Source organism: Epargyreus clarus, unplaced genomic scaffold (assembly GCF_041222505.1).
Source record: "Epargyreus clarus isolate Ecla_fem2 unplaced genomic scaffold, WU_Ecla_fem_2.2 ptg000017l, whole genome shotgun sequence".
NCBI classification, from domain to species: Eukaryota; Metazoa; Arthropoda; class Insecta; order Lepidoptera; family Hesperiidae; genus Epargyreus; species Epargyreus clarus.
The window spans coordinates 7,932,232-7,948,038 of record NW_027332225.1 but is presented as its reverse complement, the minus strand read 5'-3'; the positions used below and the strand labels follow the sequence as shown (position 1 = coordinate 7,948,038).

At 34.6% G+C, this 15,807-nt stretch overlaps 2 protein-coding genes across 2 annotated transcripts in view; one reads left to right on the top strand and one right to left on the bottom strand.

Moving 5' to 3' along the window:
* The window catches only part of LOC140749237 (uncharacterized), a 95,354-nt gene that overhangs the window by 35,735 nt on the left and 43,812 nt on the right, over positions 1 to 15,807 (bottom strand). The gene's annotated exons all lie outside the window — the stretch shown is intronic.
* Positions 5,793 to 7,217, top strand: LOC140749176 (uncharacterized). The gene is made up of 5 exons (XM_073082221.1): positions 5,793 to 5,931; positions 6,009 to 6,191; positions 6,271 to 6,352; positions 6,425 to 6,542; positions 7,087 to 7,217. Exons 1-5 carry the CDS (start codon positions 5,833 to 5,835, stop codon positions 7,124 to 7,126), a joined length of 522 nt encoding a protein of 173 aa, XP_072938322.1. The 5' UTR covers positions 5,793 to 5,832; the 3' UTR covers positions 7,127 to 7,217.

Below are 15,807 nucleotides of genomic sequence, written 5' to 3'. Positions count from 1 at the left end.
CCTGGGCATCAATATTGCATACATGGTACACGGTACATGGTACATGGTAATTAAGTTATATGAGTAAATTGTAACGGAGTGAGAGAGAGAGAGAGGTCAATATATCCTAATACATGTCTCACTCAGTCTCATGCGCGTGGATAATGCCCTCGCGCTCCTACCCACAGAGGCATTAAAATTGAGCTTAGGGGATGATTGGCCCCTTGGATCGGTCTGTCTTCTTGTAAAAGATTTTAAAATAGTTGTCTGGTAGACATATATAAAAATGGAGCATCAGAATTTACGTGAAGTTAAGTAATTATTTTGGGAGCTTTAAAGCGTCTGCAAAGCAATACGGCCGACGGAAAGTGTCTGGGAGTATTGGCGACTTATTTTTAAGGATATTGCCTAAAATATACGTAAAAATCAGCTTGGAGAATTTACGTGAGGTAAGTAAAGTTTTTATGTACCTTGATTACCTGATACCTGAAAATTGGCCGTCTGAGCAAGCTAGCAGGTAGGCATGCGTTCTTAGTACATACTAACACTACTCAATCGTCCACATTTCCTTCGTCAGAAAATACGTGACGTCTGGTGGCCCTGGGATCTTGGACTATTGGATAAAACAGAAAATGCGACGAAAAAAAACAATTAAAATGATTATACGTAGGAATTAGTTAGTATAGGAAAGTTGTTTGATGTTCAAAAGTTCTAACCAAAGTAGAGGCAAGGAAGGGCAGCTGAATCCTATTCAAAAATCATTAGTTCTTCCGCCCCCTCCTAGAAATGCAAAAATCACTGCTCCGCCAACTCTGTCCAACACCAACTTGTCTCCTGGGCATCAGCTTGCGACGCCCTGGATCGACTACTTATCCAGTATTTGTAAATTTATTTATACTTTCATTTCTAACCACTATATTTAGTGAAATATTTCTTACAGAAAATCGATTTGAGGTACATTTTGGTTTATTATTATGCAATCTTTAATATTACCAAGAGTAAGGGCGTGAATTTTTTAGATAACCCGAGGGCGGTTGTTGAAAATGAAGTTAAGGAAGTTCGAATGCAGTAGGGAGCGAGCGAAAACAAAAATCTAAATTAGCGATAAGAAGAATGGTGTGTCAAATTGAGACGAAGCATTATAGTTATTTCTTTCTTTATTAAAGTAGGATACAGGAGACAATATATCCAGGGCCTGATTAACCCTTAGGCTAATTAGACTGCAGCCTAGGACGCGGGGATCTGGGCGCGCCAAAATTGTGTCTTCGCCACTATTTATTTCATGCTAGTAAACAAAGTCAAAACTCATATATTACTTTTGAGGTATATCGTTACGGTGGAGGCGCGTCTTCGTAATTAGCCTAGGGCGGCCAGAACTCTTGATCCGCCGCTGAATAAATCACTCTTCAATAACAACGTTTGTAATTGCCAATTATGAGCCTGCAAGAACCTGCAGAGCACGTGGCGTGGTAACCTCTTCGAATAATTTCAAGTGACAAAGGTCGCATCACGTCATAATGTATCGTGAAGAAGTCAAGGCGACAGTAGTCGTTACTCACACGTACAGATACATTGGGCGTGACTGGCGTCTTAAATAGTGGCTTAAGTCAATGTTTGTGTGTTTAAAAATAAGCTTAATAGCTCATTGGATTTAGAAAACTGTTTGTCAGCTTCCGTAACTAATCAGGTCCTGTAATCTGTTAGGATCTTCATGTTCGAAAATTCATTATCAATATCAACTCCTGTTCTACTGTTATATGGGTCAAGGTCATATTCCCTATACGAACTCGTGCCTGTCATCAGATTAATAGACTTCATTAAAGCCACATACGTACCTATCTTACATTTTTATTATCGTCATTATCACCAATCTGATAAATTTTAATCAGAAAGACCTCCCTTCCTTATTTTACCTTCCTGTATTTGTATCTTACGGCAACATAAAAAGCGAGGCAACCGCACGTTAGCTTTATTTTTAGAAATTGCCTAATTCCATTAATGACCAACTTTTGCGAATCATTAATGAGAGTGAATTGCGAATAACACTTAATTAGCGTCCACTTCTAGTAACACCTTGTAGCGTTGTTGTAAACATTTATAATTTTATACGCAAAACAAAATAGTACACTTTAAAGGTCACCGAAATCTTCGATTTTCGACAACGGCGACAACTTGTAAGTTAAAGTAATAAAAAACTGGTGTAATTTAATTTTAAAAAGGTTGGCTAACGAGGCCGGATATGTTAATATCAACCATTAAAGCAAAACTCTTCTGGAGGCGAGAGCCTGATTAGTGAAAGGAATGCACTGGTGATGTATTTCAGGTTGGACACTTATCCTATACATCATATGGACTACATTTTCTATTAGTCCAACCCATTGCTGTGCCTCTGCTCAGCACGAAACAATCATCAAAATAAAAAGGATTAGGTCATAGACCATGCTCTTTAGCTAATGCTACATATACGGCTATCTTCCACTATTTAAACAAAAACACTGCTCTATACAAATCTTACTTCTGATTTAAATACTAATCCATCTAATGTGCACTCAGGTTGATCTCGGTTATCTATACCAAGCTCAGTGCATTGCTAACCAAGCGGGACACAGGTACACCGTTACAACCGCTATTGTGTAAATCGTACAGTCGAGACGATGCTATTGCTTCGTTCCGTGCCAATCTGTAATAGCTGATCCGAACTTGCAATTTAAACATAGATGTCTCTATTGTTCTACACTAGTTACTTTCAAATAATGATGAGCGCCGTTTGATAATAATGTAGTGACACATTATGGTCTGCAATGTATTGAGACTTGTGGATCAAAAAACTTAAAGAATAGTTCCATTCTCATTCTCTTCATGGTTCTCGATAATAAGTACTGTACCACCTCGGATAGGAGTGCAAGGCTCGTAAGAAGAAACAAGAATATATAACTTCCTAATTTACTTTTTTCCGTCATTTCTTAGCAAAAATAAAACAGTTGAGGACGACCACAAAGTAGCAACTACTTAGACAAACAGTCAAAAATCGGATCATCCCATAGAGTAATATCACAGTCAAGGTAATACAAATACCAAGTCTAATAATAGATGGACATTATACAATTTAACCTTCATCAAGCTAAATGGTTTACCTTAGGTCTTTCCAGGCAGGCTATTAAACTCCATGATTCCCTTTATAGGTAGAAAGATGATCTCATTGGGCGTTTTTCGCAATAAATTTCTCCATACGTGATATCTGCTTCGAGCTAATGTGCGACTTTTATGTCGTCATTTTTATGGTTCTAAAAGGAAACACATTTTTAAAATAAATATTTTTAGATGTTTTAACAAAAATCTGATATCGCACTCACAAAACATGACGACGTAAAACATATTTTAAAGGTGGAAAAACCCTGCGTCGTACGAATCTGGAAGAACCACCAGACACATGTCGGTGGTTCTTACCTAATTGTTAAGCGGTATTATGTTCGGAATTGAAGAATGTCGTAAGGAAGAGACATATTATGAGGCGTTCCACGAATGACATTAAGTACCACGGAAGTCCTCAGGAGCAGCAACTGTGGTGATTTTTGTTAGTACTCTAATTCGATCTAAAATTGCAAATGTCCACGGAGGGCAGTGACCACTTACTACTAAGTGAAATGAATTTCCACTTGATTTCTCAATGTTATAAACAGCACATTAACATTAAAAAGGGTCCAATCTCTATACACAAGCTAACATAATAAAGATTAACCCTGTAACATACACGAAGTAAATAGTTTATACACAACTCCTACTGCTTAGTAAAAGCAATAACAATGTGTATCAGTTTCCTTATTAGCTTGTTTGTTAGAAATGAACCAGCGCGCTTAATATTTCTAATCTTTATAAGCTTGCGCTCCGGATTTCTTTTCATCTTTCTGTATTACATAACAGTAACAAGTCTACAGTTCAGTTAGTGGTGATACATTTTGTGGTAAGTGGTCACAGTCGCCTTAAAACATCTCTTATCAATTGCATTTTTTTGAAATTTTCTACGTGAGGTCAACCACAATTACATTACGATGTCCTACGAATAGGTCAAAATTTTTCATATGTCATCCTTACCACATCCGGAAAAAGCAACCAAATTGATTTGTATTCAACTACGTTTAATATGTTTTACTCACCGTGTAACTAAATTAAAGAAAAAAATAGTTTCATCCAAGTCTTCCTGTTTTGCTACCTTCAAAAGAAGTACCAAAATTATTATAAACCATTGAAATAAACTCGATGCTTATAATAAACACAATTGAACTAAACAAACACAACTGATTCAGTTTCATACATACAGATTTTCCGTCCTCCTTCCGTCGCCAACCTTCGAAAGGACGCCCGCAGGGTTTGCACGCACATTACTAATCCTTGGAAACGTTCAAGGCAACTCGAATAATATTTGTTTGACATTGAAATTCCACATTCCCAAGAAATCGAGAACATTGTTACGTAAACATACGAGTTAATTTACTTCGAGCGTAACCAGCTACCGTAAAATGATAACAAAATAACGTGTGCAAATTTTAAAAGTAAATAGCGAAATTATAAAAGCCAAATGGATACTTTAAAATTGCTTAACAGTTCTCTAATCTCTTATAATTTGATATTGAATTATTGACCGTACAGGAAGCCAATTCCAATCAGCCTCTGTAGAAGTTCGGAGGTCAAATTCCATTTCTATCCCACAAGGTAGGAATCTAATTAAGATAAAATATTCGAAATTTTAATCAATCCCCTTGGCATATCACCGATGAATTTTAGACTATATTTGTTTTCTCCGAATCCGACTACAATATGTCCTTGTTATAACAATAGCGATATGATCTCTCTCCTCCACACAACACCGAGAGTATACTTCTCATATCCATAAAAGTTAAGTTATAGCTCCTAAAAAATGTGACGAAATCCTAAAACATACTCGTGAATTGATTAATCCAGACACGGAACTACGGAAGAATACTTATTATTGAAAGAAACATTTTAAAATATACGCCAGTTACCCAGAAAACTAAACAAAATATTAGATAGCTGGAATCTTCACCACAGGAAAATATATACGTACCGACCGCCCTAAAAATAAACAATGTACCTAAAGTCGTAGACGCACCAACCAACAAATTTCTATATCCGGGATGACTTTACACATGAATAATAATAAATATAATGTATATTGAGAGGAAATGTTATTAATCAATAAGGCCTTTTCATGTTTTGGTGCTCTCTGATAGCTTGATAACTAAAAAATTCTTGCCAAAAATGTTCGTAAGTTAAACTATGCTAATTTTGGCAGGCCACAGGTTTTTATCATAAGTTTTTATGCAGATGAGACCAAGTGGAATTTTCCTCTAGATACATGACGACTCGGAAGCCTGTTCACGATATTAACGATAAAGGGAAAATGTTTAGAAGCACACACGAATAACAGCTACTAGATCGTGCATAATATGCTTTAGATCGGGCGCCCGCCAGTCTACATTCAAGTTTCATTCAAAAAGTTGCTCTATTTTATTTTATACTAAGAAATTGACGTAGTTGCACGCCAGACTTCAACGAATACCAGCTATTATTCATCCTGTTTCTGGTTGAAAATGATCTACGCACTTACAGTTTTTTCTCTAACGGCTATGTTTATTTTCTTCACCATTTCTTATTATAATTCACCTACGTACAACGCACCTGTTAAGTTCTCACTGCTCCGATAACTAATTTCAACGTAAAACCTTAGCAACGGGTCTAGTGGATTGTTTTGAAACAACTCACTCTTGTTTGATACGAAATATTCAAATTTAAAGTAATGCGACTCTATGTTTGTAAACTATGTGAACTTATTTGATGGGTACGATTTATTATCATTGCTGTTCCGACCAGTTCAACATGAGGTTCACTGGAATCTTAATGGTAGTAGTGCTCAAAGTTATCTATGCTGAAACTGTAAGTCGCTTTCAAATTGTGCACGTTATTCGTTGATTGGTTGCTTCATATTTTTACGGCTGCCTATCGAATTACAGAGGATGTTACCAATAAACTATGAAACTGAGCCACCTATAATGGAGTCGGTTTCACTACCGGACTTCACAATCAACGATAATTCACATGAATCAGCCCTTGGGATAGACGCATACAACAGCAAGGAGAACGAAGAGTATGGCTTTGAAATAGAAGGAAAAATCACCAACGAAAAACCTAAAAAGGTGAGTCAAATACAACTTGTTTGTATTCTATTGGGTGACTAATGCATTTAAATATTGATAATTGATACCTATGTCGCAGCCGTGCGCCATCGTGGTGCTATCCAACGTACAAAACCCGAGCATGCAGTCGCTGTTGCGAAAGTATAGATATGACGCAAACGGTAAGGATATTGGTTAATTTTGTTGGCTCCGATACAAAATTCGCATTTGTGTACGCAATGCTACATTCACAGGTATCCTCATCCCGAATAGCGTGAAGTACTTCATGAAGTTGCCACAAGGAATGCGTTCCTCGCCTCTTCTGGTGCCGCTAAATGACAAAGCGTTTTCACCGTTGGGAGGATTCGTGAGGTAAATAGAGTTGATTCTTTTAAAAGGCTCATTGTTTCACGCATCGAGAACTTTCACAATATCATCTGTCAGATACGCTGTAATTCTAGAGACGTATCGCGTTTCGTAGTAGCATTCGCAATAGGTACATACTTGCTCGTTTATCTCCGTAAATGGGTATGTGTCAATCGTATCTAGCTATATAATTATACAAATAACTAAACATTTTAGTGTATGTCTATGATTTCAAAAGAACTGGTATGTTTCTAAGCTGCCTAAGATACTTATCACGAGACGCCAAATTATAAAAAAATAACTTTTTTTATTTGTAGACAAGTTTTTAATCATCCCAAGGTATGTGTATTAGAAGTAATAGGTTACTTGAGATAGACTTGTTGGTGCACGTTAGATTTTTTACTACTACTACTACTACTACTGGAAAATTATATTTCTAACTTATTAATTCAATATACTAAAATAAATGTTCGTATTTTTTAACTATTTAGATTTTAATACGTGCTTGTTAAACGCAAGATACTCAATGGATTAATAAATATTCCCTCAGGTATTACAAAGAAGTGCCACCTATTCCGCAAGCGTGGTAACAGACTACTCCATGTGTAAACACGTCATAATCATACTCGTTTGGAAACTTTTATTAAACGATTCTTTTAAACAATAAATGTATCATTCACGTTGTTTACTTTTATAACCAACTTACGACCTGTAAACCAAATTCACATTTGCTATAAATAAATGAACAAATTAAAATTTGGCAAAGAAAGATCTCCTACAAGGTAATCCTGCCTAGGAAGCTGCTGAGCTCCAACTGTCTCAGTTCAGAGCTTGTATATACGCAAATTATGAGAAAACTCCAATTGCGTGATTTAGAAACATTAGTGGCGCCATCTGTTGACGAGTTGCAGAAGTTATGACAGAAATATTTTAAAACTTCTTTAAAGTCTATAGCAACAAAAATACTAAAGCTGTTTTACTGCTTAGGGCTATAAATAGATTTCGCATATTAAAGATAACGATTGTATCAGTTACATAATATTAGGAAATCTTATATATTAACATAATGAACTTTGTAGTGTTAAAAGTTAAATTTAAGAAAAATATTTTAATATGCTAAGGAAGTTTTTCTTTAAAACATCTTAACTTGTTTACATCACGGATGGAAACTTACCAAGAAAAAACCTTTATTGCGCAATGGCGGATCTACTAAATATTGTTCAGCATCATTTAATATTTCTTAAGATCATCAACAATGATCTTGAGTTTCATTATCATTTTGTATTATTTTTTACTATCGTATTTAGTGTTTACAGGTAATTTAATACTGAGATTTGGTAACTTAATGATATCTAAATCTCGGTAAAAATGTTAATCGTATCGTAAAATGTAACTATGGGTAATTAACGTCAAAGTATAGTTTTTTACTGTTAATTTATCCAATTATACGAGGATTATGGACTTATTGTTAACTAGAAGAATCTACCTGCGTTTCACAATAAAATATTTATTGTAAAACTCAACTGAAAAAGTAGTTCATTCTATTCGGAAAATAATTTGGGGCCAGGGGGCCTCCACTCCTTTGTTGCCCCAAGGCCTCTAGACCTCTAAATCCGGCCCTGTCTAGAACTGGCGTTGATGTTATTTCTAGCTAGCTATAACTACACAGTGAAGTCTATAGGTAGTTGTGACTAATCACAAAAAGGATTAAAATTATTACTTATCTTTTATAAAATTAATGAATCATTATATTGTATAATCTGTAGCATGTAGTTGAAATTCGACCTTTCAGCGTAGGGGTAGGGGTTCGAATTCCAGGAGCTCATCCATGATGTTTGTAAGTTGCGTTTCTAATATAAATTAATTATCAGGTGATAATTATATTATGTATTTTAATGGCGAAGAAAAACATCCTGAGGAAACTGTCAGGTCCAAAAGTTATCTCAGAACAAGAATTCTTAATAGTTGTACAAAAAGGAACAAAATTAAAAATGAAAAATAATATGTAACTATATTAATATTAAAATATTAATCACTAGTTATTGCCCGCGGCTTCGCCCGCGTTTAAAAGAAAATAATATAACATACTAACATACATAAAACTGAAAATTCGTACCTTCAACTTTGCTAAAGATCATCACTTGATGAAATGAATTAATATCGATTAAAATAATCGACTTTTTGGTCCAAAAGATCGATTCTCCATTCGATCGCCATCCCTAGTTCCCGTGGGATTTCCGGGATAAAAACTATCCTATGTCCTTTCTCGGGTTTTAGACTATCTTTGTACAAAATTTCATTAAAATCAGTTCAGTGGTTTAGGCGTGAAGAAAAGACAACCAGACAGACAGACAGACAGACAGAGTTACATTCGGATTTATAATATTAGTAAGGATTGTGCATCTTCCCCCTCACCCGGATGCCGCGCCGGATGAAATTGTTTTCATAGTTTTTGTTTTACTTCTAGCCTTTTGGAGTTTAAACTTTGACCGTACCGCATTAAGGTTTTACGATACAAATCACAAAGTTCAACAAAACGTTACTTTTATTTTATTCCTTTAAGTAATTTATTTATTTTTAAATAACAATTTTTGGCACAACACCGACCTTAAATACCACAACTTAGCAAATTTACAACTATTTATTATGGTTAATAGGGCTTATTTAAGCGTTATGTAGAAGGAAGGTCAGACGGTAAAGTAGATCGTACCAACGGACGAGAATGACGGACAAACGGAATACAAAAGGATAGACGGACTGTTAAACGGACAGACAGACGGAATAGTCTGATGGAAGGAAGAACAGTGGAACGGACGGAAGGGCAGCGTGGATTCAAATACAACCATAATGTTAAGATGACCTGAATTCACATTTGTTTTTATTACCCAATGCCTGAGTGTCTGAATGAAACTTTGTTTGCTCGCTTGAATGAAATACAAATAGCCGGACAGATTTGCCAGATATTTGTGCCAAGAATCCAAAGGTTGCAGACGTACGGATATACGGACTGTAGCCAAACAAACACCTGACAAACAAGCATTCTTCGTGTTATATCGGATATCCTTCGACATGATATCAAAATAACAGACGTTGATTAATATACAATGTCAAGTGAATATAATAAGAGAACAGACTCCTAATATAAGATTTAATCTTACATGACGAATGAGGATAAAGTATTCCTTGAAAAAACACATCACAAAATATGAGTTCGGAGTTATATCAGAAAGGATGATCAAGAAGTCATCTTCATCATCAACCTATTACTGTACCACTGAGCACAGGTTTTTCCCCAGTATAAAATCTGAAAACTGTTTTAAAAAGAACTCCTTTAGGTTCGGTTTCAATGTTTTCATTCACCGTTAGAAACATGATAATTAATTTCAGAATCGCACTTAATATCCTACAAACGGAGGTATGTGTCTAAGATTTCAAGCCTGGACCCATAACATAAAGACGCTTAAATTCATGCCAGTAAGCTATCAGTCATTTTAGAAATCTGCTATCCCTACATTGGTCCTAGATTAATCTGTATAAAAGCAATTGTTAAAAGTCTATTTTATTACTAAGTCATAGACATAGCATAGTATGAATTAACACATAGATTGCCATAGAAAACAATACGATACAATACGACGTAACGACAGTAGGTAAAGTTCGTGAGAACACACCATATTGTGTTTTTGACGCCATGGAAAATTCTATAGACACATGTTATTTCTCATAGGAAACGTTTAAATCAATATCACTTGAACATACTAACACTGAAATTACAAAACTCGACATGAAGATGCTTTAACGGACATACGTTTCTCCTTTATTAGGAAATTGAATTAACATTGATTTAACATTACATTACTTACATTTCCTTGAATTAAATGTAGCTTATTGATACCAACCCGATCACAGTAGTCATATGAAACAAATGGTCTTATCTACGTTTATCCTGTAAGACGGTATAACCTTCTTACAGGATACCACCTATGTATAACCACGACTAGCGCTGCTGTATCCCGCTTTGACAGCAATGCATGTAGCCGACGTCAAGTAAAACTTCAAACCAATCTGGACTTGATGTCCAATGACCATCGAGCGAACTGCATGTTAGTTCCCTACTTCAATTTCAATTATGGTATTTCAACCTTTACGCAATTTATTATTTATACTGAAATTTGATTAGTATACCAGCCCTTATATATACACTTTTAGCCATAAGGTTAACTATAGGTAGGTAGGTAGGTACTGCATCCATACAGACTGCATTCAAACACAACTGTAGGTATTATACTACAAAATACGTGTAATACACTTCTAGCCACATGTCATATTGTCTATCACGTACTCAAGTAGACATTTTGAACTATTTCACTCTATCTACATTCCAACCAGTTATGTAATTAATATTCAGTGGAGCATTGAAAGTCTAGCGCGCTTGCCTCGAATATTAATATCTTACGTTTTGGTGAAAGAAAGGGTCTACCAAAACATCTTATACAAGAAATAATACATTTTACATTTTATGCAAAGTATGAAAATTTACTAAAATATTCATATTTGTATAGAATTTAAGTAGTAAATGACCACTTATTATTATAATGCACACTGTAGTCACTACCCATGGACACTTTGAACGTGAATGGAGTTCTGCCAAAAGTCGGGCACAGGTGCAACGCCCCTGAAGACTACGCGTATGTGTATGTCGTAGAAAACCTTATGTGTCCTTCAAGTCAATAGCCACACAGGCAGATATAGGTATAACGATAGAGCCTTCGCAGACGAACCCCTACGCCTACGCCTTCGCAGACGTTTTACCACCAACAAAATCCTTAATATATCTTGAATTTGCCCATAAAAATATTGAGGTCAGATTTTACAATAATTATATAGAATACATTTCATACTGACGCTAACTTAATTCAACACCTAATTAACATAACATTTAATTTTGTTTTAATTTTATTGTTTAAAACTTCCTGTTAAATACTTGTTGACCTCTAACAAATTATTCACGCTAGATATAGTAGGAGGTAATTCAATTAATTGTAACTTAAAAATATATTTTTAAACATGTTTATGTAATTACCTACCATTTGTTTCTATGATTATTACAGTGATTCACTAAAACAAAACGAGTTATGTAAAATAAACGATAAAGGTCAGTGGGATTCGAATCCCAGATCACTCATTTAAAGTTGAATATTCATCAATATAATTTCGTTATAACTTTATAATCGTGGGAAAACCTGATGATATATCTATATAGTCATATAGACGAAGCTATAACACACAGAAGAATACATAAACCAAACCGAAAAAGCGGTCAGAAGAATAATAATGTGTTTTCGTGCAACGAAACTGTTAACGTGTTATTTGTCAAATGGTATTTCTTTCGTTTTCTGCTATTACTGATTTAAGTCAGTTCAGTCAGTCAGTCGCTCTAGTACATTTCTTTGTCATCAACAGTGATTGATGACAAAGAAATGTACTAGAGCGATTTAGCAACAGTCCGAACCGATTACTGAAATTTAACGAGAGTTTCCACTAGTGCAGGTACATTGCGTTGGCAACACATTACGTACCCAATTTTATAAGCTTTACGAGCAAAAACGAAATCACGTTTGTGAAGACGAAAACCAATATAATTTAACACCACCCATAAAATCAGTCTATATTCGAACATCTGCGAATTGTTCCCTCCTTTCGTTTGAACTTCCCTTTTTACATTCCCGATATAATCGATCAAGCTATTTGTGTGAAGCGTACTGTCGATGACTCAACACCGACAGAATGAAACAAAACTGTCCCGTTTACACAACTATCTGTGATGTGTCCTGCTGACTACAATATTAGCGCTCCAAATGGAAGACTATTAATTTAGATACTGTTAATACGGGGCACCTCTTAAAATAATAATATCTTAGGCAATTGTCGTTTCACTTTAATAATGTGCACAAAAGACATCAATGTATTTTGTATTAAATAGTCTTATGCTACTTAATGATATCTGTAACCAACCAAATATCACATGAGAACGTACCAAACGAAGGCAATGACTCATTTAAGCCTAGGTATCTATCAATCCTTCAAAAAGATAGAATATTACTGTTTTAACTAGAAAGAAGAGACACAATAGCACCGCCGCATTCTAATCACGAGAAATTTTCTCACATTTCAAAGTCAATATTACTAGTACGTATAAATTTGTTATTAATTTAATCAATTAATGCACCGGATTAGAAATAACAAATAACAAAAAACGAAACACAAGACATGGTTACGGCATTACGGTTCTGCCAATACCAAAATAGCACTATTTTGCCTTCGATTCAAACCGATCCATTTATGCTCGAATGAGCACGCTAGTTTAAAAAATATACCGTCAATCCAGTTTTTGAACTAGTTTATTTCCTAAATCCCGCAGAAAGCTTCAGAGTTCAATGGAAAGTTAAAAATATTCCAGATAGAACCCGACTCGATCTAATACAGATAAATTGATTGTAAAGCTACAGCGTGGGATATAAGAACCGTTTCCACGAAAACAACTCAATAAATTATAGAAGCGTAAGCAAGTTAAACTTACTTTTATCTTCTATTTAGCCTCTTACAGGATTAATTTTCAAAAATGTATTTTAGTCCTCATCTACATCATTCTTATACGGAACATCTGTGCCAAATATCATGTTTCTAGACTATCTATACCCACCGGTTTTAGATGTGCGTTGTCTGTCAGTCAATCATTATTCAAATTTTAAGTAGAAGATAATAATACTCGTATCAACGCGTTTTATAAAGTAACACTATGTTTTTACAATTTTTTACACACATGCCAGACAGGCGTAAACTAAGTTTATTTAACCTGGGACTCGTCCGTCATCAGTATAGATAACGTCAAGAGTATAGAAACCCATAGAACGGTTGATTTATTTGGGTGACTTCGGATTTTAGTGCCAAAGTTTCTAAAACCAATTGTTGGTTGAATGAAACACGAAAGTAAATTAACCGAATATAAAATTATAATTATACTGAAAAGTATTCAGGTGGAAAACGTGGAAAATATAAATTTAAAAAAAAGAATATGAAACATGTAGTCCCTCAAAAAATATATAGGTATAGTTTACCACTAGCCCAGTAATTTTGGCTGCTTTTAGTTTTACCACAATTTGTGCTTTAGTGACAACCCTACTAAACGCCGGACTAGGCATTGGCAAATTGCCAATCCCATACATGGCATTTCTGACACGAAAAGCAATTTCTAAGTGTGCTCAAAACTGTCAGAAAAACAACAACTTTTAAGAGTCTTTACAAATAGTAAATTATCTACGCTTTCCAATTAGTATTAAAATTTCGAAGCAATAAATAGTATTATCACAAACAATGACACAATAAATAATATAAAATCAATTCCAGTAAGAATATTTCTCTCAAATTTGTTTTCTCGAGACTTCCATTTTCTCAAAATCTTCGACTTATGTATTCACTAGTTTACAAAAGCATCTAATACTCCTCAATTCAAGAGCTCCTAACGTAATTACGTTAGGAGCTCTTGGTATAACTATATGGTATAACTTGGTATAACTATAGGAGTTACCAATTAGTATAACTCCTTAATTGAAAGATAAAGTGTTCTCCAATATTACTTCGCTTACTGTTTCCTAAAATAGACCGAAGACGAAGATATAATGTGAATTTGAAAATGTTTCATCAATATTAAAGCTACATGGGTCATCCTTATTAGTATTGGCAATATGCCAAGCTTCCATAATCGTTCCTCTGACACAGGAAGCTAAACGTTCGTAATGGACCAAATTAAGAAAAATTCACACTTTAAAGAATCGTGATTCAAAACAGGCAATGTTTAATTTGGTGGTATTATAACGCCTTTTACAACAACGGCCTTGGTGGAAACGATACATTTAAAATTAGAAACTAATGAAATAACTTGATAATATTCAATAGGATCGTATGTTTCATGTACTATTCTATTGGAAATAAGCGTTCTCAATTCATTTTATAATAATATATGTAAATTGTTATGAATCTAACACAAGTATTAGTTTAATTTTTTATAATTAATATTTATTGTTACATTTACGTAACTCTGACAAAACGTCACAGATATTTATGAGATACTTTTGATAACAGTTTTGTGTAACATTTTAGTCTGCGAGACAAGACAAGGACAACTACTCAAAAGGACATTTCGGTAAGCTACAAAGAGACTAAGAGTTGTTCTTCCGGCTTATTGAATATTAAATCTCGAAATAATTGCATACGGTACAATATTGCTTAAAATATAATTAAATAATAGTTTATTATAATAAAATATAACTTACTATTCGAATACGATTCAATATATTTTTATACTGGTAAAGGAAACGAGTATAATCCACGTGATAATACGAGTACTGCCCCCCATTGACTTATGTTATGAACCCCTGATAAGATTCGATTCCTAATTGAAGTCGGCTACAGATGCATTGGTAAACTTCAGGTTGTCCAAGTTGGATAAGTTTGTCTACCATCCCACACCCTTCAACGCGGAATACAGCAGCGCTTAACTGTTATTAAACATAAATTGGTGTGGCATTGGTACCTTCGAAGTATGATCACAAGGTGCCATACGTAAATATTAATTAAAGTTAAGCCCTTATCTTGTATTTAATCCAACAGATAGAACTAAACAGTACACTATTCAGTAGTAATCGTCAAGATGAGTCAGTCATATGGTCAGGCAATGCAATGCACCTCCAATTGGATAATTGCACAGGTTGTAGAACGCGGTAGTGGAATAAGGGGGGCAAACATTGACCAAGATTAGTCAACAATTGTATAATATACATAATACTTGACAACATTCCACATAATCGACGTAATAAATGCTAGCGGACGCGTCATAAAAAAATATAATTCTTCGATGACAATACTAAACTCCTTTGCAAAAAAAACGGGCACCTTACACACACACTTTACCTTAGCTTTTCTATGGGTAAATATTATTATATTTTTAGTATGTCATTAGCTTGGATGACTAGAAATTTCTTATTATCAATGAGAATCTAGTTTTTTAACACTTTTATCCTGGTATCGGTGTTTTAGTCAATGTAAACAGAGAGCCGTGTTAAAATGGACATTTTTATGGGTATAATGAAATTAAGACTACGAGTATTTTTATGGTATTTTAATAAAAGAGACATTAAAAAATAAAAATTAATAACGAGTATGACCTCCTCTTGCAGCGATTACGGCATGTAATCGTCTTGGCATGCTTCCC

Coding starts and splice junctions, on each gene's coding strand:
- LOC140749176 (XM_073082221.1), top strand. CDS start 5,833: ATGGGTACGATTTATTATCATTGCTGTTCCGACCAGTTCAACATGAGG. Junction 5,932..6,008: donor AAGTTATCTATGCTGAAACT/GTAAGTCGCTTT, acceptor ATCGAATTACAG/AGGATGTTACCAATAAACTA. Junction 6,192..6,270: donor CCAACGAAAAACCTAAAAAG/GTGAGTCAAATA, acceptor CCTATGTCGCAG/CCGTGCGCCATCGTGGTGCT.